This window comes from Chlamydotis macqueenii, chromosome 9 (genome assembly GCF_036417535.1).
Source record: "Chlamydotis macqueenii isolate bChlMac1 chromosome 9, bChlMac1.mat, whole genome shotgun sequence".
Taxonomy (NCBI): domain Eukaryota; kingdom Metazoa; phylum Chordata; class Aves; order Otidiformes; family Otididae; genus Chlamydotis; species Chlamydotis macqueenii.
This window is the reverse complement of record NC_141564.1, coordinates 22,433,495-22,455,847: the sequence shown is the minus strand read 5'-3', so window position 1 is coordinate 22,455,847 and position 22,353 is coordinate 22,433,495. Positions and strand designations below refer to the sequence as shown.

The window sequence follows — 22,353 nt, the reverse complement described above, 5'->3', positions numbered from 1 at the left end:
CAGATGGCTCTGCTGGCATTGGCTTTACAGCTGATGGTCTGGTCCGTGAGAACGAACTGCTCTGTTTTCCTTTATTTGCCAAGCGCCTTCGTTCAAATTAGGCTTAAAACACATTTCAAATAGCGCTCGATGGTCCCACTGAAATCAGTGGGTGGCTGGGGGCTGCAGCTGAGAGCAGAATGCAGTGAGCAGCGCAGGCTGCCTGGACCACCTCCACCCGCACAAGAAGCTTCCGCTGTCACTCTTTCTCTTTCAAACACGCCCAACGACGGTGGCACCCTTTGCTCCGCGCGTGAACGCTGAGGTGCTCCTTGCCACGGCCTCCATGCAAAGTGGTCTGGCCAGCGGGTTTCAGGCAGCCCATGGCTGAGCAGAACACGCCTGCAGCTCCGCTCCCCTCCCCACGGGCAGGCTCCCTACGCCGAAACGCAATCGTTCGGTCTCCCTTCTGACCCAAGATTGCATTGCCACCTTTTTCAATGCCAGCACCAAGAAAACCCGGCTCAATATTAAGCGCTAACTAGTCAACCTTGCATAGGCATGACCCACCGAGAAAAGATATCACTAACCTCATCTATAGCTTTCTTATAGCTCTGTGGGTAAAGGAAGAATAATCAGCATCAGAGGAAACAGATCAGGACAGGAAAAAGCCAGAGGAAGGGCAAGCAGGTTAGAAATAAAATTAGAATTGTTAGCTCAACGCTGTAGAGTGTAGAGAAAAAAAAACAACATCAACAAAACATTAATACACATTAAAAAAGAGAAGCAGTGGAAATTCATTTTGTTATTAGGTCGACTCTGCAGTTTTAAAATACAAATATCAAAACATTAAACCAGGAGGAAACACTTCGGATGAGATTTTGCTCAGAATAATGGGAGTGTTACAGAGACCACTACCAGGTTGGGTTTTAAGCTGTGAAGGCTGTCAGGGGCCGGTCATCCAGCCTTCCTGAGCAGAGCATCCCTCCGCCGGGCCGCTGCGGGGAGACATGCAGCACGGAACACAACAATGTGCCATCGGCCACCGCCGCGCCCAAGCTAGCAAAGCCCTTAAGCATCTGCTTCGTGTGAAAACACAGGCTTAAGTGCTTTCCCCTAGACTTAGGCTCCTGATAAAAACTCATGCACTCTCTTAAGCATTCAAATCTCCCACGGGCTCTCGCCGTACCGCCGCTTTCCAGTCTCTCTGCTGGAGGAGCAAGGGTACTAGCCTCTTTTTTGGGGTCCCCACAGTTGTGCTACCGCACCGAAGGGAAACGTGGCCAAGCCGGCTGGCAACATTCCTGTGGGAAATGATTTAAGACTCACAGCGGGTCGGCTTGGTCGCGTCACGTCCCTGTTGTCCTCCTGTTTTACCTTGGCGGGCTCATGGGAGAGCACAGGGGACCCTTCGGGCTTGGCGTTCCCTGGGAGAAAGGCAAGCGGAGAGAGTGGGAATTAAAATGCTGCCGAAAGCCGCCGCCGCATCCTGTCACCTGGGAGAGGTGGGCGTGGGGGCTTCATCACCATTTTGTTTCTGTTGTCCCAAAAAACTCTGCTAGACTGTCACGGCAACAAATCTCCATCAGTACAGCAACAGAAGCCATAATCCAGCCCAGCCTCCACCGACAGTTCTCTTGCGGTGTTAGTGCCCTTTTTTCTACTAAAGAAACAAATTCACTTTGCAAAAGAGCAGGGCATGTGATAAATTAAAAGCTCTGCAGCATCTGACATTGCTAGGACATTATTTGTCACAGGATACCTCATTAGTAAAAACAAAACCAAACCAAAAAGGACAATGGGTGATAAACTCCTTTTATCGACTACCTAGAGGAGCGATGATTTCAACAACGGACACGTCATCTTACAGCCAAGTCATAAAAAATTCAAAGCATGGAGGCAGCATTTGTTTTAATGCGCTTCAGCCCCGGGGATTTATACTGCGGGGCTGTGCCAAAAATGCAGATGTATGGGTCGTACGTGCTTGGGCAACTCCTGCTGCGATTAAACGGGGGAATGGAATATCTTTAAGAGTGGCTCTAAGATGAGAAGAAACAATTTGGCCAGGAACAGAAGCCCAGTGTCAGCATGGCTGCCTGGCAAAAGCATTTCGGAGAAAGCTTCTTACAGGCTAATTCACTCCTCTGCTCCCATCTCAGGCTTTGCACAAAGATGAAGCTCCAAAAAAAAAAAAAAATTATATTCCCACCAAAAGTGAAACACACTCCCAAAGAAACCATCACAGAAGAAGTGAGCTTGGGTCGATGCACACAGGGAGCACGCTGGAATTTTTTTTTTTTGTTTACTCTAAAGCATAACCCCCATCTCCTGGCACTATGATGCCAAGCGCCGGAGCAGTGCCTGCTGCCATGTGCATCCTACATCAGCATCCAGGCAAAAGGGAACGTTGGCATCTCTGTCAGCAATGAGGCCAGCTGGTCACAGAAGAACATCAGAAATGATGAAGCCTTTGATTTTTTAATTTTTTAAAAAACATCCATGAGATCACAGACCTCTTGCCCTTCCTGCTTACCAAACAAGACTCAGAAAGCATGCCAAGTGCTAAGGGATGTTCCCAAGAAGCTCACCTCTGACTCTGTTGCGCTCGCTGGAGCCAGCCTGGGAGCCAGGCTGGGACCCACCCTGGGAGCTGGGCTGAGAGCTGGGAGTGCTGGAGCTGGAGGAGCTGCCGCTGCTGGTCCTCTGCAGCGGGCTCTCCACGATGGGCTCTGTTCTCCTCAGGTCTGGGTTGCTGCGGGAGCACAAAACAGAGGGGCACTGTCAGATGGTGCTGCGTGCACCTCCGGGGCTTCAGATCCTTCCCATACTGACAAGGGGCAGTTGGAAGGTGAGGAGACACCTCCTCTGCTGGAGAAGACAGGGCTGAGGTCTTCTCTTCTGAAGCTACTGAGCCTGCAAGCCCCACTGAAACCTGCTGCAGCTGAATTAGGCACTCAATATCTTTATGGAGGTGGATCACAACCATGATGAAAAATTGGCTAGAGCAGCTTTCTACTCTTATTTTGCCAAATCTGGCAAAAGTTAAAAGATACTTTGCTCAAAACTCTCTTTCAGCCTGTGCAACGCTGGAGTTATCTGAACTAACTACCAATATTCACCACAAAAGCAGAAATTTGCAAATTGCTATTAGACAAAGAAACATTTCAGCGAAGGAATGACCTCAAGTATGCAACAAGGCTGCAGATCACTTTTACCACTTACTCACACTTCCCAGTTTTCATGGCTTCACTTCAAACTTGCATCAAATATCCACTTTTCTTCCTTAATTTCTCTCACCCTTGTAAACATACATAGATCTAGAATAAAAAGCATCCTTGATACACCAAGAGTGACTCATACCTCTCTGGGTATCAGATGCCTTTAGGAAATTAATTCTTATTTGGCACTGAAATGACATCAGAAGATGTGTTCACGCACAGTTAGGCAATTTGGTTTTATACAATATTTCTGTTAAGTGATTGTATTATTCAAAGTCCTGTTAAAATGCATAGAAAGCTTTCTCCATCAAGCCCAATTAGGACTTTACGTACATAAAAATGACGCAGTAATGACATAATGCAACTGCAATGGAAGGTCATGCACATGAAGTGCAAGGTCTGCGGGGTGTGCACGGCGCATCCCTTGGAAAACTACCGCGATGGTGCAAATGGTGCAAAGGCCCATCGGCGCAACGGGGTCGTTGGCAGAACCCTTTGGACGCTGCCTAGCATGGATTTTATAAAATCCCTGCCTAGCGTTATCTTGCATTGACACAGGTGACTATTAAAATGATGAGAGCAAGACAGTAACTTTCTATGCGCGAGGAAATATCCCCTCATTTGTTATAATAGGGTGACAAATAAAAGAAAGCATATTTTAATAATATTTACATTTATGCATGGGAGGAATCAAGAACCAATACGGGAGGTGGTTAAACAGGAAAACTGGAGAAATGCTACGTTACTGTGAGAGAAATGAAATGTGAAACCACTTCACTGCATACTTAGTTTAATGGACACGGCAGTATCCTAATCATTTCCAATTTTCATCAAACTGAAGGCCTCCAGCTCACGTTGTACAGCTGACATGTCCTCAGCTAAATTAATTCATGAAATGTATTTGAATAAAACATTACTAATGTATTTACCCGTACCAAGCAGGACTGTGACGGGAGGCTGAAGGAAACACTGGGCAAACTTCAACTTGAATCCCACAGATTCCCATTACCCTTTTTACTTTCAATACCATCTTACCAGGACCATGCAGTCCAATATCCCTCTGCATTTTAAACTGTCCTTCAAGCAACAGCTTAATTTAAAAGATTAACATTTTCAAGAACTCAAAATGCTTCAGCCTTGAGCAATAAAGAGGAACCAACCATGGTATGAATGTTTTCTGTCTGATTTTAAAAACCAACAACAAAAAAGATTCCTCCTTCTGCCACTCCTGCCAGCTGCTCTAAGGTGCAGCCTGCTGAATGTGAGTTTGCTGACGCGTGGTTGGGGCACTGAGCTGGAAAGAAAGGCGTTTGCTGGAACTGGTGACAGCACATGGCTACAAACATCCCAGCACTCACTTTTTGACCTTGCCCTGAAAGGACAAGGCAAGGACAAAGAAAGCAAAGAGCTCCATCACATCAGGTTGTGTGGAACACCTATTCACCCCGAGAGTTGCCTGTCTGAAGTCTAGAGATCTGCCCACGACGCTTTGCAAACCCGAGACAAGCTCCTGCATGACTAAGCCATGGGTTTTTTCCATCCAGCTCAGAGCAGAGCCTGTCAACTTCCCCACTCGTTTTAAACATGCCCAGGGACAACTCTGACATGGCGGATGTCAGACGCGGTGCAGCATCCTTCCTCAGAGCACTACAAGCTGTGTTGGAGAGCTGGATCTGGCTAAGCTAAAGGCCCCAGTCCTAGGAAGCTGAAAGGAATTTAATCCGTGATCTACATCTAAGGAAGATTTCAGCAAGTTGTATCAGTGTCTGTCCCCCGGCACATTCCTTGGTCATTACCTGTGAAAAGCCGCTCTGACGTGTAGGAAATGTATGGTATGCATCGCTGAGATCTCCCCACTGGCTTAGATGGATCCCCTTCATGTGCAAGGGGTGATACTGGGAGAACCAGAACCTAATTCCACTAAGGGGAGCGCCCAAATTCCTGTTTGACCCCATAGCAGCGGATGCAGCATCCACATCCAAACCCTGCGATGGCCAGGAACGTACAAAATACTAACGAATGCAAAAATTCATCCCAGCGACAAGAGACGGTTACCAGTCAGCAGAATCAGGGCTAAACCCCAGCCCGTGTTTGGGCACCTCAGGTGGGTGATGCCAGGAGGAGAGCAGGGATCACTTCTGCCCGTGCCCCGCAGCGTCCGTACCTTGCCCGAATGGGCTGGGAGCCCAGCCGGGGCCCCAGGGCGCTGCCGTTGCCTGGGGAGTTCTTCCTGGCCAGAGCAGGGGATATGGAAGTGGTTCGTTGAGGCACCTGGAAAAGAATGGAGACGTTCACCATCACCCAGTCTGCCCCCACCACGTCAGGCAGCCACCTGAAGATTCAGACCGATCCACCTAACGCCCGCATTAAACCCTACGACCTCCACTGAGCTTCAGATGCCGCTGCCGAAGCCCCGCTGCCGGCAGGACAGCTCACCACCACTGCTGCCGGCAGAAACCCAAAGCCAACCGCAGCCTACAAGTGCCACGGTGGGCAACCCCGGAGCCCTGCCTCATCCCGTGGGAGCGTGGGCATAGCTGCGTGGTGGTCTCACCCCCCCAGCAGCGTGGGAAGACGTGGAGAGGCACGATGATACTCACCATGCAGTACCTTGCACCAGGTAACAGGGAGGCCAGGGACTCGGCAGGATTAGCAAAAAAAGGATTAGGCTTTTTTCTTTTTTTTTTTAAGAATAAACATGCAGTTATGTTAGGCAAGATAAAAATATTTAGCAAGCTAGCAAGCTTTCTATTCTGCAGCATCGCTAGCTACAGCTTGTCTCATTAAAAAGCAATCTCCCCTCCAGGTAGGGTACTCCACAGCTGGGACTTGTGGAGTTTTTTACCTTCCTCTGAAGCATCCAGCCGCAAGCACCGGCAGAAACAAGAGCCGGACCACAGAGAGAGCTGGTCCTGCCTCACGGGGCAGTCCTTTCGGTCCCGCTTACAAACACATCAAACCCGCTTTGGGCAGTAAAACGTGAAGTCAGGCTCCTCGTGGGTCCTACTGCCGACATGACAGTCTTAAATGTGATCTGGCTGGGATCCCTTCCAGAGCATGTTCCCTCAGCCAAGGAGGAAAATAGTCCATAGTGCTGGAAAACACCTTTTATCCAAGGAGCAGGTGCTGTGGTCTCACCATGTAGCGCATCACTACAGTTAAGAGATGCCCTTCTCAAAGGACCCAAGAAAAAAGCCAACCTTAAATGGCAAGGGGTTTTTCAAAATTAGGTTAAAAGCAAGCAGCCATCCCTTCTGCACTACAGAGGAGCAAAGACATGAACAACTCCGGGAGCTGTTGGCTCACTTTTCCTCTCAGGTGAGCACTGGTGTCATCTCTTGCTTGGTGGCAGCAGAAACAGGAACATTATTAACACACCTGACAGACAACCATAGAACCCTTGCACAGGGAGGCTCACCTGGTAGCTGGTTTTTGCTCTTAAAAAGTCACTTACTTTGTTAATACACAGAAAAACTGCCTCCCAGTCAGGGACAAATACTGCCTCACTTTCACTCATCAATTTGTCATCATTTTTTCTCTCTGTAAAAATCCTCCCAGGCTGAGCACTGATTCACTGCAAGGGGAACATTAATGGCCAAGTCATAATTCTTCCAAAATGAAGGTGTATAAACAACGCGATCGAAACACTGGTCCAGAAGAGTCTTAATTAAAGGGGTACTGCCAGACACTGCCAAAATGTCAATGAAGGTATAAAGCTGCTGGAGCCCTTACAAGTCTTCCATCAAATATTGATTGCAACTGGAGGCACGGTAGCAGACTGAAAGGACCCATCTTATTGAGTATGACAAATTTGATGTTCCTATAATTCTATTTAAACAGAAGGTTGCTTTTTATCCTAGGGAAAGGAGATATTAATTTATTTTGGCCTCTGTCTGGGCTCGAGAACTTTCTCTGCTGGAGGGCAACACTATTTTGCAGTGCTACGTGTGCACCTGAGAGCGGCTCCCAGCATCTTGTGCAAAACTTGCCTGGGGAAGCGCAGCCCCCAGGCAGGTGGGAACCCACCGCGGAGCCTCGGGGATGGGCTCGGTCCTGCCCGCTCTGCTTTGCCGGAGGTGCTGAGCGCAGCACCATCCCGGGGGGGACTTAGTTCTGGGATGGCCTCTTTGACGTGCTGAAAGCGAGGAGCGATAGTGTTACCTTTGGTGGAATGTCTTCCTCCTGCCGTAACCAAGAACTTCGGTCAAACTTTTCAATGCGAGGGGGCAGAGGAGGGTTTTCTGAGGTGGGGTCCGAGTTCTGCCTTGGCATCTCAGTGCGGTGAGAGGTCACCGTCAGAGCCTCCTGAAACCCAGCCAGTCCCTTTGCAGGCTGTTCATGCAGTGACTGAGACCCAGACAAGGAGCTTCCTTGGGATTTCACAGTGACCAGATGTGGAATCTAAGCACCAAGTCAAAACAGAACTATCAGTACAAAATGAAAAAATAAAAAGGAGTAAAAAAAAAAAAAAATTAAAAATTTGATTAAAAAAAATTATTAGCACTTTGGATGCACTAAAAAGCCCCCTCGGTTTGAGATCAGCACTGCCTTGGTTTCAGAAACTCTGACTCACATCGCTTCAAGGCAAGATCTGTTAAAAATCACGTCCGCACAGCTCAGCCTTTTAAAATCAGGCAACGTCACGCTTCAGTCCTGACCACTCCTGCGTGCGCACAGTGACACGGCTCACACCGACAGCCCCGCGCTGTTCTCTGGGTACCACCCCAGGAGCAGGGGCAGGCTGCTCCCTCCTGCCAGCTCCCGCACACGCCGTGCCCGCCCCAGGCCAAATTGCCAGCTCCTACGCCTGCACCTCTAAGGTTGTGCTAATGAGGTTTGGCATGGATTTTCCTTGTTAAAAATGAAAAAAAAGAAGGAAACGATAATAAATAATAATTAATAAAAATAATTGTCAGGAATTCTGAGGCGTAGATGGCTTAAAAAAATATCTTGAGGCATGACAGGTCTAGGTAGCCCCTACCCCGTGGATCAGCCCTACAGATCTAAGGGTTATGAGTGACAGGAATACTGACATCTGTTTTGAGAAATTCACAAAGTTAAGAGTTTGTGAAATCAGAGCTTCTGCCCAGGACCCTGTGAAGCTGCACCTGTTTGATACAGTGGGGTTGTAACTTTTATTTGACATTTCTACATACATGTCTATGCACACATGAACATGTATCATGTGTACATGTGTATGCATGTATGTATTTACATGGGGCTGTGGGTTTCAAACAACCTTTTGAATTTTTTTACTGCCAAACAAAAGTCTTTGTAGCTGTCAACAATATAGGTTGTCAACAAGATTGCCAAAAATTATTTGGTCAGAGAACTTTCAGTGAGGTGGGGTTTTACCCACTTCCCAACATAGACATGTTTTTTTTCTGCACGTATTTTGTTTAAAGCTGGCACTGTACTGCCGACCTACAGGTGCGCATACCACACGTGGACAGCACTTAACTGGCACGTTTTTCCCATAGAAAGCCCACACGGACGTGGAGCAAAGGCTTTGTACTTCCCGCCGAGATCTCCGCTGGAGTCAGCGGGAGCACTTCCATGGGCTGGACCAGAGCCTGCACCGACACGCGGTGCAGAGCTTTCGGTGGCAGGGTACTTACGGACCTCGCGGCTGGGAGGAATTTTTAGATGGTCATGGTGATTTATGCCCTCTCCAGATGTGTTTGTGACTGATGTCAACTCAATGGAAAACCAAAACAAAACCTTGAATTAAAGCGGCAAAGAAAGCAAAACCTCTTTTTGATGATCCTCAGCATCAAAGCGTCCCAGGTGTTTTGTACCAGGCGCTGTGGGTTTTTTTTTCAGTCCTTTACATAAACCAGATCCAAAGAGGAAGAGAGCAACTGCCGCACTGGACCAGACCAGCGGTTCCTCTCGGTCCTCCAGCTTGTTTCTGGCAGTAACCAGTACGTGATGCTTCAAAGGAAGGTATAAACCAGCGCGATGTTTCTAACACATGGAGGTGACAAGAGGAATCCAACTCATGAATGTAGATGCTGCTCTTACTCACGAATATGCTTAAGGCTGAGAAACCAGGGAGCGAGACACTATTTCTCTTCAATTTGCTCTTTTTCTTGTTACCTTACCAGCACCCCCAGCATCCTGGCTCCGAGAGGTGAGCCTGCCGGGGGGAGCACCATTACCTGCGGGTCCACAGGTCGGAGCAGGGGTGGGGTCCGGGCCGGCTGCACACCGCTGATGCTGAAAGACTCCGACCGAGGAGGCAGGTTGGGGTCAGAAATCCTGTTGGCCACCTTATGGGGCATGGCCGGCGAACTCTGGCGATTGAGCCGGGAGCGCTCCTCCACCTGTGGCGAGACGGGGAGAGTGGGTGAAATACCCCACAAAAACCCATTTCCAACTGAAAACCAAGGTATGTACATATACATATAGGAAACTCTTTTCTCCTTGGGTGTATCATATACATTGTACGAGGCTCTGAACAACTTGATCTGGTTGGAGATGTCCCTGCTCCTTGCAGGGGGGTTGGACTAGATGGCCTTCAAAGGTCCCTTCCAACCCAAACCAGTCTGTGATTCTATCACAGAATCCAAGTTACCAAGCAGACTGTGCAATAAATGCATTTTAAAGACACCAAAAGGACTATTTGTATTTATGCACATAATTCATTTCTGAATGTCAAATGGAAAAACAAAGGAAAGGCAACATGTCTCAGAGAGGTGTTTCTAGAAGATGACACCTGAGAAGCTCTTGTCTCTTCTCAAATGTATCTTTAAGGACAGGGACCCTTTTCCTTCATGACTGTAAACACCACGAGGAGCGCTTTTGTTTGATCTGAATAAACATGGTAGCCAGAAAATGGCTGGCTTTGATATAGATTTAGTGAGTCTGGCACATTGTCATGTATGGAAGGGGGACAGCCTCTCTTACTGATAGAGAAATAAACCCAAAGCCCACTGCTTTCAGTTACCCTTGATGGAAATACAGCGGTTGTGGCTAACCCAGACAGTGGTGCAATCTGCAGTTCGCTTGCATGCATTGACATTCACGCAGCATATGCTATGCAGAATTTTTGATACCTCAAGATCTGACATGTATTTTCATTTCCCTACTGTTCACATGTTAAATACCCTCAGCACGTCTTGATTCCACCATGCACAATGACATGTTAAAAGGCAATCTTTAAAACCGGTTTGCTTGGAAACAACCACAGCTCTTCTTAAGTAAATAAATACTCATGAAACAAAGGAGTCATTGTATTAACAAAAATGAATCTTTTCCAGATATTGAACATGAGTCAGAGTAAAATTTAGGTAAGAGATTTGTGTTACGGACTCTTTCCTTTCTAGTTCATTAGGGACCACCCAGGCCACTGCTGTGTCCTAAGAGGTTGTCACAACCTCCCAGGAGCTGCCCACCGGCTAGCAGAGGCTGTGCAGAGCTCGTTTCAGTGATGCCCATGAGGGCAGATGGAAGGATGGGAAGGAGAGCAAGGTGGGAAGGAGAACTCCCTCCGAACAAGGGAGCAGCAGCACGAGCACTGAGCCGCAGGCCGAGTCCAGCACATCTCCTTATCAGCCAAGCCTTGGCATGAACGACAGCAGGCAGAGACGGTGCTGCTGCCGAGTCCTCCGGCAGTTTGCCGGCGCTCTCCGGCACGCTGCCAAGCTGTAACGCGCGGCTGATTACGGAAGACTTCAAAGCTTGTGTGGAGGAGAAGGCAGTAGAGTGATGAAACAGGGATGTCTGTGCACTGGGAAGGAGAAAGGTACTTAGTTTTCCACTGCCAGGATCTCCTTGCCAGCACTTTGTTGCACCAGCAGAGCAGAGGACGCTTCTGGTATCTCCAGCTTTGTGGAGGCTTACTGACTCCACCATCAAGCAGAGAGAGGGGGAAAAAGCAGCAAAACCCTACAGGAATTCATCATCGCTCTGGTTCCAGCCATCTCTAATTGAACTCAAGATTGCCCTCAAACGGGAAACTTCCTTAGCAGCTTCTGCGCAGGTCCCAGGGGAAGGCTGCTAATGTTTTAGTACATCACTTCAAAGTGAGAGGATAAAAGCAATGGGGACTGAAGGCGGAGCAGATATGTGCATTGGCTGCTGCAGAGAATGGCACAGTTCATGACACACAGCCAACTCCCAGGCCCCCAGGAAGCTCTGAGCTGCGAGAAAGCACCGCAGGGCCTGGGCACTATGTGGAAAATGTCTGATTAAATCTGTCCCCTCCTTCATGCATGGTCATGTATGGCATATACCTGCCCAAACACATCCTTCAGCTGACCATGCTTCACCACCATGTGATGAGTGAGGTGGGAAAAAAAGTGCATAAAGGAGAGGTATGAAAAGCAGAGAAGGGCACGGCTCGAGAAGAACTCAGCTACGGTGATCAAGCTCCCGAGAGAGAAGACTTGAGATCAAAGAGCATAAAAACAAGGACGGTATGGGATATCATGCAAAATCCTCAGGAAATAACCCAATAAGCGCTGCAGAGCCTCCAGAAATCGTAGGCTGAGCACCAGACTTGTCTTTGCCTTGCTCCCAAAGGAAAACAAAGTCTCAATATTTCTGTTAAATTAGCATGCATGGGTTGGGGATGGAAATTGCTGAACTATAGCGAGAACCACGGCAGGGTAACTAGGTATCAGCACAAGTCTGTACAGCCAGCAAGGATGGTACTTCAACATACACAGTGAAGTAGCTGAACTGTGCTAGAAGTAGGATTATACAGTAGATAAAACAGGGGATGGAGGCAAGAGGAGTAGTTTTGGGAAGTTCCCAAGGGTGCTGTGTCAAGGCAATACATCCAACTACCGCTCCCAAGAGCACAAAGATGCCACAGCCACCGCTTCGAGCATTTCATCAGAAACTGGACAGAGCGACAGAGGTAAAGAATAAACGGTTTGGAGAGCTAATTGGTGGAAGCTAGAGATGTTCCCCAACAACAGGAAACCTCATCTTCCCTATGATTTCAGCAAAGAGTATGAGGTCACATTCTGCTGCTTTTATTCACATTGTGCAGTTCCCAACGCCCTGCTTCCTGCCACGGCATCACAAAAAGACATCTCCTCCACGGAATAAATGAAATGGGCCTTTGTGTTTGAAATGGAAAGATGAATCCAACACCCCAGAGAAAGAATAAGATTCCTTTTTATATATCTTTGTCACAGTTTTGAAGATGGTGCCAGAGCCACTTCAGTAACATTCTAGAGGATTTATTTACAACCAGGCAATGGAAGACAGTTTACTCCACTTTTCCTGCCTGCTACCTACTCTCAGCACTTCTGCACATGGACAAGAGAGACCCAGCCCTGCAAAAAGCCGCAGAGGCACCAAGCAGGCAGAAGCTGCTCTTGTCAGAGGCGGGTCACACATCTGGAATATCTCATCTGCAGACCCACTTACCAAACCTTGTCTTCCACTGGAAGGGCTGGAGAACGACACTGCAACTCCATGAAAACATGTCATCTGGCACATCGCCACCAAAAGACTCTGAAGACTAAATCGGAAGGGAACGAAGGAGAAACCCAAGGGAGTATAAAGAGGTGAAAAGAGTTTTTGATACCCACATCTTTGTGATGGCTAAGAACTGTTTGTATTACTGGCCTTTGCTTAGCGATGGACAACTGACTGAATTTCTTCAGCATTTGATGCTTGCCAGTACTGTGGATGCAGTCAAGGACTGTCAAGAGGAAAGGCCAGGAGACAGCTACGTGTTGGATGCACATTGCATCTCTGCCAGGACTAAAGGGTGCCAGACGTTTGGCAGCAGAGCAGTTGTCCTGCTTAGTAAGAAGAACAGGCGATCTTTCTGCCCAGGAGCAGGGTTACAAAATTAAACCAACTAAACAGAAAGAACTTTAGAAAAATTAACAGCAAGAGTGGGCACCAGTCTTACTGGAGCCACCACAAAGAGATTAAGGAGAAAGAGTTTGCACATGATCCTGAAACCGCACTGCAGACAATGCACATCTTCATCTTTTCAAGGCTATTCAGCCAGGCAATAATTAATATTCAAGATCCAACAATTGTTACCAGAATTCCCTCTTTTTGCTGGAGAGAAAAAGAAAATCAGCAGTGTGGCTTGCCTTCCTGAAAGTCATGAAAGAAGAGCAACCCCAAGAGATACAGCCCTGAGCATAGGAGGAAGAGCTGCCTGGCCTCTGTTTAATTACAGGGAACTGAACAAATGCTCAGCAAGGAACCTTGCTACAACCACCCTCTGCATTCACCCTGGCCCCCAGCAGACTTGCGGACAATGCCAGGAAGGAGTGTCAGGACAATTCCAGTCCCCAGCTACAGCTGAACGCCTCCAGGAGGGATCCATCCTCCTCCTCGCACGCCCTCATCAAAAACCCTCCTTCTTCCACTCTCCTTGCTTGCACAAACGTGCACACAGGCGCAGACACATTGCATTGAACTGGGAGTGTTTCCAACACAGCTAATGGCATCTGCTGGAGGATGCAGCATCTTGTCTGCGGATGCAGATAAGCATCACCATGCTCCTCGCGTTCGCCTACCTCCTTGGCCCAGGCCGGTTTCTCGCTGGCATTTATCCCTTCTTTGTAATGGTAGAGGGGTTTCTTCTCTGCTGGCCTCTGGTCCTGTCGCTGCTGCTGCTGCTGCTGTTGCAGGGAGACCAGGTAGTCCCGCTCCTGCTGCAGCTGCCTCTGCAGCCTCTCCGCTTGCCGCTGCTCCTCCAGCTGCTTGCGCTTGTACTCCTACCCAGAAGAAAACACAGTGACACAGGTGCCCGGCCAGCACGTAAACACAGGGCTGTAAACAGCAGATTTATCTGTTTGGGCGGAAAACGGGGCCCGAGTATCTGAAAGGCTGTTTTCTGGCAGAGCTCACTGATGTGAAAGACTTTGGGGACTGAGCTGTAAAGCATCCTGGAGGAGAGACAGTTGGAAGAACAGAGCCAGCAATTTCAGAGTTGTGACCCCGTCATCGGCGCTTTGCGGCCAATGAATCTGCTGGATCGGGGAACGTCAGCGCTGCCTTGCCAGGGAAAGGCTGCGAGATCCCCCTAGGGCTCAGACATTCCCTTAGGAGCTTGACTTTGCCCAAATTTTTCTGGATAGGAAGAACTAAGGATCAGTTCCATGAGGTGCCAAACACCAGTGGGTCAGACAGAATCCAACTGAAGCCAAGTCCTCTGTAGGACCAATTTATTGTTTGTGCGAAGGGCCACACAGCAGAGCCAACTGTGTGATCCTTCTGAATCCCTACTGCTCGAAGATGTTTAATGAGTAAATAACTTTGAATGGGCCTTTTTAAAAGGCAAGGGCTTGTGTAAGCGTTTTTGTTTTCCCAAAATAAAATTAATAGTAAGAGAGAAAGAATAATTCCTGTGGATTAAAAGAAAATGCAGTGAGAGTAACAGCTACCAGCATTAAAAAAGGATAACTCAAAAATAAATTAAAGAAAAAATAGAACATCCAGAATGCAAACAGCATGAGAGGGAACATACAGTGTTCCTGTGAGGAAATTAAAACAAAAACTTTCACTTGGAATATGAAAACCCGCATGGCAGGGTAGGTTTGTCGGGTACAGGCACGCAACAGCTCGACCACACTCCAACATGCTGCCAATAGCCTTCAAAATAAAGCGGCAACAAAGAGGGCTGCTCCTCCCACGAAGGCACAAGCACGCCGATGCTATGGAAGGGGATGCAACGAGAGGCGTGCACCGCGAAGAGCCACAGCCCGAAGCGGCGGCAGGGGAATCGAGGCATGCTCACGGCCATGGCGTCCCCCATGTCTCGGCATGGCAGGAGGCACGCGGAGGAACGTGGGCGCACGTGGGCACATGCGGACACGGCACGGGCAGAAAGCGGCAAGCGTGGCTGGGGCCTCCTATTTACCAGAAGTAGCGCCTGCTCCTGCAACAACTGCTGCTGCAGGATCTCTAACTGTCTCTGCTCCTCCTCTAACTGTCGCCTGATGTACTCCTGGAGGCATGGGCAGCAAGGATGAAAGGAAAAAGAGAGAGACGGTAAAAGAGACAGTATTTCTCAGGAGAAGGGAGAATGAAGTGGGCACCCGCATCCATCCCACCCAAGAGCTGACACTGATCAATCAGCCTGGGCACCCTCCATCCCTGCCCAAAGACCCTGGGGGCGTCCATCACTCTACGAGGGACCTCTGAGGGTAAAGGGTGAAAACCACTGGGAAAGAGCAAACATTAGCTGGGAACACCACAGAACCCCGCCCTGGGAACCAGCGGGTAGGAAAAACCTGCATCAAGTGTCTCCACACCTGCGGGCCAGCAAGTGGATTCACATGGAAATAAGTGATGGCGGTGGAAAGCGACACACGCGGTGTTAACAATTAAGCAATTTGCTCTCAAGTGGTAAAAAATATGAGTGTTTATGAGAAAAATCTCTGATTAGAGGAAGAGGAATCCGCACCGAAGGCGATGGCCCCGCTCCCATCAGGTTACCTGCTCGTGCTCTGCACGCCGCCGCTCCTCCTCCCGCCGCATCTGCTCCTCGTAGTGCCGCCGCTGCTCCCGCTCCTGCTGCTTCCGCAGCTCCTTCTCCCGCCTCTGCTGCTGTGGGGGCAAGAGGCACAGGTCAGCACCCCTACTCCTTTCCCTGAGAGCTCAAAGTCCTTTTTCTCGCAGTTTTTGGGGAGCCACCTTGCCCAGCGACCTGCAAGGCCCACCCAAGGAGATGACTTGCCAGCAGGTAGATTTGTTCCGGGTGGTGGAGGGGCTGCTCAATCCCACCCCATCCTCACGCAGTCCGGCACCCGGCACCCACAGCATCCTCTCAGCCATCACCAGACCATGCAGGCAACCCCATTTTTTTTTCTCCCACTTGCAGGTGAAGCCACATGGGCAGCACATGGTCCCCACTTACCAGCGTGCCCCACTCGTGGGCAAACCAGTCGCTTATGGGGAACTCAAGTCTCAGCCCCAAACCCACCTGTGAGGATGAGGGGAGCTACTGCTGGCTGAGAGGGGAATACACCCGTCTTACGTTTGCTGGCACGAGAAGCTAACATAGGAGACCCAAAATCCAAGGGTTTTTTCTTTTTGAAACACAAAATGAGCAGGGTGGGGGATGGTTTCCCTTGCCGTCCTCAGGCCACCCCTGCCCTCTGCCTCTTGGGTCACATCCCTGCTTGCTCAGCTCTGTAGCATCTTTGCCAACGGCATTTTGGGGTGATGACGACCTACAGCCTGCTGTGAGCCGTTCGAGGTGCGCCGGGCACCCAGGTGCCACCCACAGCCCCCACACTCCCTGCTTTTAACCCAACAAAACTCCTCCAGCTACCCAAACCAGCTCGCTCTCCCATCCTGGGGAGCAGGGGCTCGCAGCACATGGCTGCAATCCTCTGCCGTGAGGAGAGGGGCCGCAGGCTGCTCCACACCGCAGCCAGCGCAGCGGCAGAGGGCACTCATATGCCAATATTGGCTAGCAGGGCTCTGCAGCCCGCTGAACTCCATCATGCAGCAACACGCATGCAAGGCTAACGGGGAGGCAACCCGCTGAAGCGTAAACCCAGTCCTTTTTTTCTCCTTTTTTCCCTTTTTCATTTCCCCATTGCTGACACAGAGCGGCTGAGCAGACGGCAGCGGCGAGGCAGGCACCGGCAACGCCACGCACTCGCTACGTCATGCAGGGGATGGAGCTGGCTGAGCTATCTGGAGACAAAGATGCATCCACTTCAAACTGCTGCTCTGCAGCAAACCTGCACTGTAGATACAGATGGATTCAATGTCTGTATGTACAGACAGAGATCTGTATAGATATCTATCCCTATTAGATATATCTATCTATAGAGATATTATATAGATCTATCTGTAGAATAGACATCTATCTAAGACATCTCTAATATTATATTTATAATAGATATCTAATAGATCTAGACATCTATTATAGATATTCTAATTCTATTCTGTATCTGTTCTACATTCTATTTTGTATCTCTATATTTCTCTCTAGAGATAGATATCTATAAATATTTTTATAGATAGATACCTATATAGATAGATAGATCTACAGATATTTTAACAAACATTTAAAGACACTCCCATGTTTCCATCTATGGAAAAGCCATTGCCTGTCTTGCTGCTGTCTCCTCACCCACAGGTAACATCCACAGCACGAGGACTCTGAATTTAACATTGGAACTCTGGCGCAGCTGTAGTGCCACCTATAGCCATATTTACCAGTGCTGTTCCACTCGCCTTGGGGAAGGAAAATCACATCCAACCTGAAATAGCCTGCCAGCTCCAGACTCCGGCGTGTCCCACGCCAGCCGCAGTCACTCGCGCTGCCCACGTAAGCCAGGGATGCATGCGTTACTCCGCGCGTACACCCGTCCGTGCTGAGCGCAGTGCTAACATAGGGCTGTTTGTAGTTTTTTGAACTCTGTACCAGAAACTGCAGGGGATACACCACCGGGATGTGGTAACTCTGCCGCAGTAACGGCAATACATGGGATTTCTTGGCTCTGCCAGCGTTCCCTGACCTCCTTAGATGATGTTAGTGATGGTCATTGCTTTTATGCACTCAGGAGCAGGGATCTTTTGACTAACGGGTTGAATACATGCTACCCTCAGCTTCCAATCGCAGGGTGTATCACACGGACTTTGGGGAGGGTTTTAATGGTTTCTTTTTAGTTAAAATAGCACACTGCTGAATAAAGCACATAATGCTCATGTAGGCTGAGTTTAACTGGCAGGAGGCAAGGCCCTGAATGCCACAGCTATTTCTTCACTAAAAATCACCCAATTGGTCTTTATTTCCAGTCTTGCAGGCAAACAAAGCCAAGCCTCTCCAAGGAAGGAGACAAAAGGTTTTTTCCCAGGGAGGGAGCAGTGTACCACCATCCTTCCAGGGTACCACATGCCCAGCGGCCATGGTGAGCTTGCCCCGCTTCTGGCCTCTTTCCTGCAAGGTAGCACCTAACCACCAGCCTCCTCCACACCTAAAAGCCTATTTAACCCCAGGCGCTGGGAACGGAGCCCCCCAGGCACAGTTTTCTTTAGAAGCCAGGCCTGATGCTCTTCTGGATATTTAAAGGACCTCTGCACCCTGCTGCAGCCATGCTCTTCGGGCTGAGGCTGTGAGCATGATGAAATACATAAATTAATTGAGGTCAGAGGTACAGAGCTTCCCTCCAGCCCAAGAGTGGCTTTTTTTTTTTTTTTTTTTTGTCAGGTCACATTATAAGCAAGTCATTTGTCACGGTCGCATTATGAGCACCTTCAGCTAAACACTGCACCGCCCTCTCAGCAGAGCAGGGCTGAATTGGCAGCTGCCTTCCCCCCATACAGCCCCGCTTCAGCAGCTGGCAAACATCTGGAGAGGAGCTGGCACTGCAGAGGGGCAGGGGAAGCCTCCAGCAATGCACCCGTCTCCCCTCTACCTCTGCTCACACTGGTGCTGAGTGGCATTGGGATGATGGGGACCCCGTTTAAAGCAGGGATTGAGCTCAGTGAGATGCAGCTGAAAACTGCATGTGGAAAGGGCAGCTAGAAAGGACAAAAAAAAAAAAGAAAGAAAAAAAGAAAAAAAGGAGATATTCAAAGATCTCTCTTTACTTGCCTCTTTTTCTCCCTGTTTTCTGCCCTCCCTCTCCCACTGTGATTGCATACTTCCCACATTTCTCCAAGCCTGAACTACTGTGTCTATTTACACTATCCAGATCTATTATTCACGCGAGGCAAGAGCACCAATTAATTAGGACTGCGTTTATATAACTCTGCAGCTGCTTGTAAGCCAGAATGGGATCTTATTGGCGCTGTGCTAGAAATGACAGGTTTTAAATATTGATGAAGGAAGACACACAAAGGCAAAACCTCTAGAGGGAAGGCCCTTGGAGGCCTGGCATGAAACAAGGACTTCAAAGGAGCAAGCTCGCTTTGCTAGATCAGACGCATTCAGGCGACCGCCAAGCTGGAGCTGCCTCGTGACCCTGGTGAGCTCAGAAAGGCACCACACCAACACTTACAAGAGGAGGCTCCTGGAAACCTCAGCTGCTGCTCCCAAACATGAGCATGACCCAGCAGAGAAGTGGAAGGAGAATTCCAAGCGACAAAAGAAAACAAATATTCTAGGTGGCTGCGTTGTTGTGACAGGCTCATTTATCTGAGTCACCAGGGAAAGAGTGACTGTGGCTGGAACATCATCTTTCCTGACACACCAGGCACTGGAGCACGGAGAGGTGTTTCCCACTGGTAGAGTAACTGGGTCAGAACTTCCCACCATGGCAAACGAGGATCTGATACGCTCTGAACCATCGCAGGAGCTTTTAGTTGGGATCATCATGAAGGGATGCTCCATGTAGGAAAAGGCTCATACTTTGGAAACTATGAGTTCTACACGCTTTTTAAACACAGAAAAACTGGAGAGACGTAAGGCTTAGCACACCCCTGTCCTACAGGAGCTGCTGTAATGCAGATCTCCTTGGAAACGGGTAAGGGACTACTGCTGGGACCACTGCAATGCCACCATGTACTCTATTACTGTGAGAAGGTTGTCACCTTCATGAAAATGTCCCTACAAGCTATATGACACCTGCATATGCAGAAGAAAATAACAACCACCATTTTAGCTAGCCTAAATTTACCTATAATTAATTGTTGGAAATTATTTGCATTGCTTTACAAAGAGCTTCCAGAAGACTGTTTTCTGCTGGTTAACATATAAAGGAGCTGCTGCAGTTTTTTTATACCCTGAACACCCAGCTCTATAACTGCACTGAATTAAACCTCCTGTGCAAACAGCAAGATGCTTAGATTTGCCTTGGACATTCCCTGTAAAGATCTGACCTTCGTTTTGTACCTAGAAAGGAAAAAAATCCACACCACGGCAGAAAAGGAGGTTCTGTAAAGCCCTCCCTGACTACATCTGGCCACTGCTGCCAAGGGGTCTGCACCGAGATTCATCATGCTGGGATCCCTAATGCTCCTGACTGGGAGACTGTGTTATTCCTACAGCTCAGCTGGAGTTTTGGTGGTTACACTGGTGCAGCAAGGCTCATTCTGTGCCAGCAAGAAATGGAGAGAACTATATATACCTAATATATGCATATATAGGGGAAAATTAAAATATATTCAAGCCTATTCACCCTTCTGCATTACACAAACATTTTCCTTAGTGCTGCTTAATCTATTGATATTTAATTATCTAACTCAAAGTTTTTTTGTGGTTAGTTCTGGTGCACAGTTTGAATTCACAAGACCAACTTTCTACATGAGGGAAAACAAAGCTGCAACTCTACTCCTACGAAGGTCCTGGTTTCAAAGCCAGCTTGGGGATTTTTACTTCCGCCGCAATTAAAGACAGCTGCAAATCTAAATCTCTTTAGCTGTCTGGAAGAAGATCCAGCCTTCAAGAAGGAAATTGGTCAGCTGTTGAAAAAGGAGACCCAAGTGTCCAACAGATGCAAGGCGGCACGCTAAGGATGGCAGTAGGTCTTGGGGGCAGCATGAAGTGCATCAAGAGACCACCAGAAGATTTCCTCACTTGATTTTTTTACATATGCATTTGATGTTATTTTCAGAGCAATATTACAGGATGGTGGATTCTCCAAAAAGGCCCTAAAATAAGAAGTACCTTGTGAGAAGTTCAGAAATCCCGGTTTAGGGATATCAAGATGACAAAAAATGGGATTCCTTCACATTGAGCTCTACTGGGTGAGAAAACAGAAATGGTAGGAGCTCTGTCCCTGGCAGTATTTAAGGATAAGATTGGAAAACCACAAAAAAAAAAAAAATCTATTGAAGGCCTGCACTGACAGAGGGATGGAGCAGTTATCCCACTAACAGGCCTTTCTCCAGCTCTTTTGCTGTGCATCTCCAGTACAAATTAACTCCGGGCATTTTTGAGCTTGGCATCCTCCTAAGCCCATCCTTTGGTGCTGCACTTGGGCCCAGCCAATGCACTCAGCCTGGCCACCTTCACCGCCTCTTACAAGGAGCGGGAGCTCTATCTATAAACACAGTAATAGGCCTGGCAGTACTAACCAGGCTGACTTATGAGCACAAAAAGCCACCAGCTCCAAGTGTTTATTTGTCCTGGATGCTCTATTGGGTTTTAAAGGTCAGCTTTATTTAACAAAAATACAGTAATGTGAGCCTTCCACTGGTCTCTCCTCCCAGAGATCTGCTGGTACAGTGCTGTCTACTGGAGGCACACCCCATCTTAGACAAACCACAAGGTATCATGGAAGAAACTCCGTTCCCGTTAACCAAAATAAATCCAGAGCCAAGAGACAACAGCTGAAGTCGGTGCAAAGGTAGTGTAAGAAAAAGCAGAGAGGCCAAAAGGCAACAGGCTGGCAGCTGCTGAAGCCTTTGGGTGCCATTGTATTGGGGACGAGAGCTGGAGCAGCGTTGCTCTCTGGAGCACAACTGCAGCGACACGGATGGAATGTGCGGGGTGCCTCCGGGTAGCGCCATCAAACTCAGCACAGCTGTGACAGCCGCTGTTTGGTACCTCTGTCTGGCCATCAGATGTTTCCTGCCCCAAAATATCTGGGGAGAACAAAGACCAAATTATATCCACCACTGGCCAGCTGCGCTAGAAACAGCGGGACAGCCTGGGGGTAGAAACCCCTTCCCGCGTTCCCGGGGCAGAGGCAGCACCCCTCCCCAGGGCAGATGCTGGGACTCACCATGAGCAGAAAACTCAAAGGGAGGATGCCCAAAGCTGCTTGTGTGGCTCCTCTATCCCACTCCCCGCAGCCGCGATGAAACTTGGTTTGCTAACCTCTGCCTTTACTGTTTTTCTGGTTTTACAGAAACCACTGCCAGCCATGCTGGGGAGCGTCCCTCCTAACTGCTGCCGCAACCCACCACGTTTGCAACGGAAGGTTTGCACCTCTTCAAGGACTCCTGCTTTAATCCTCACCATAGCAACTCGGCCATGTTTCTTGCTCCCCACGCAAACGATGTCTAATAGAGAGGAGAGCTCATTTTACTCCACGGCTGGAGATGCAGGTGAGGCTAAACCCAGCTAGACAGACCCAAGAAGATGGGCACAGGACAAGATGCCGGGGCCACCGCAGCTGCCAGCGCACAGCTGCCCGCTCTGCCCTAACCCTGGCCAAACCGATGGGGCTGATCACGCCGGGGGACCCGTGCTGGGGAGGGCAGAGGATGCCGCGTCTTTCCCAGTTCGCTGATACGGCACGAGCGCGTAAACGTCTCTTCACCA

General features: G+C 48.9%; 1 protein-coding gene across 5 annotated transcripts in view; it reads right to left on the bottom strand.

Annotated features, from left to right (window-relative positions):
• The window catches only part of TNIK (TRAF2 and NCK interacting kinase), a 150,827-nt gene that overhangs the window by 21,017 nt on the left and 107,457 nt on the right, over positions 1–22,353 (bottom strand). The window contains exons 13-21 of one of the 5 annotated variants that reach the window (XM_086754481.1): positions 15,621–15,731; positions 15,043–15,129; positions 13,697–13,897; positions 9,359–9,523; positions 7,359–7,598; positions 5,362–5,468; positions 2,568–2,731; positions 1,309–1,406; positions 570–593 (exon numbers count right to left, since the gene is read on the bottom strand). In XM_086754481.1, the coding sequence (XP_086610607.1) occupies positions 570–593; positions 1,309–1,406; positions 2,568–2,731; positions 5,362–5,468; positions 7,359–7,598; positions 9,359–9,523; positions 13,697–13,897; positions 15,043–15,129; positions 15,621–15,731 (1,197 nt within the window). The remainder of the gene's footprint in view (positions 1–569; positions 594–1,308; positions 1,407–2,567; positions 2,732–5,361; positions 5,469–7,358; positions 7,599–9,358; positions 9,524–13,696; positions 13,898–15,042; positions 15,130–15,620; positions 15,732–22,353) is intronic. The other 4 variants (XM_086754482.1, XM_086754485.1, XM_086754483.1 and 1 more) reach the window with 4 other exon arrangements.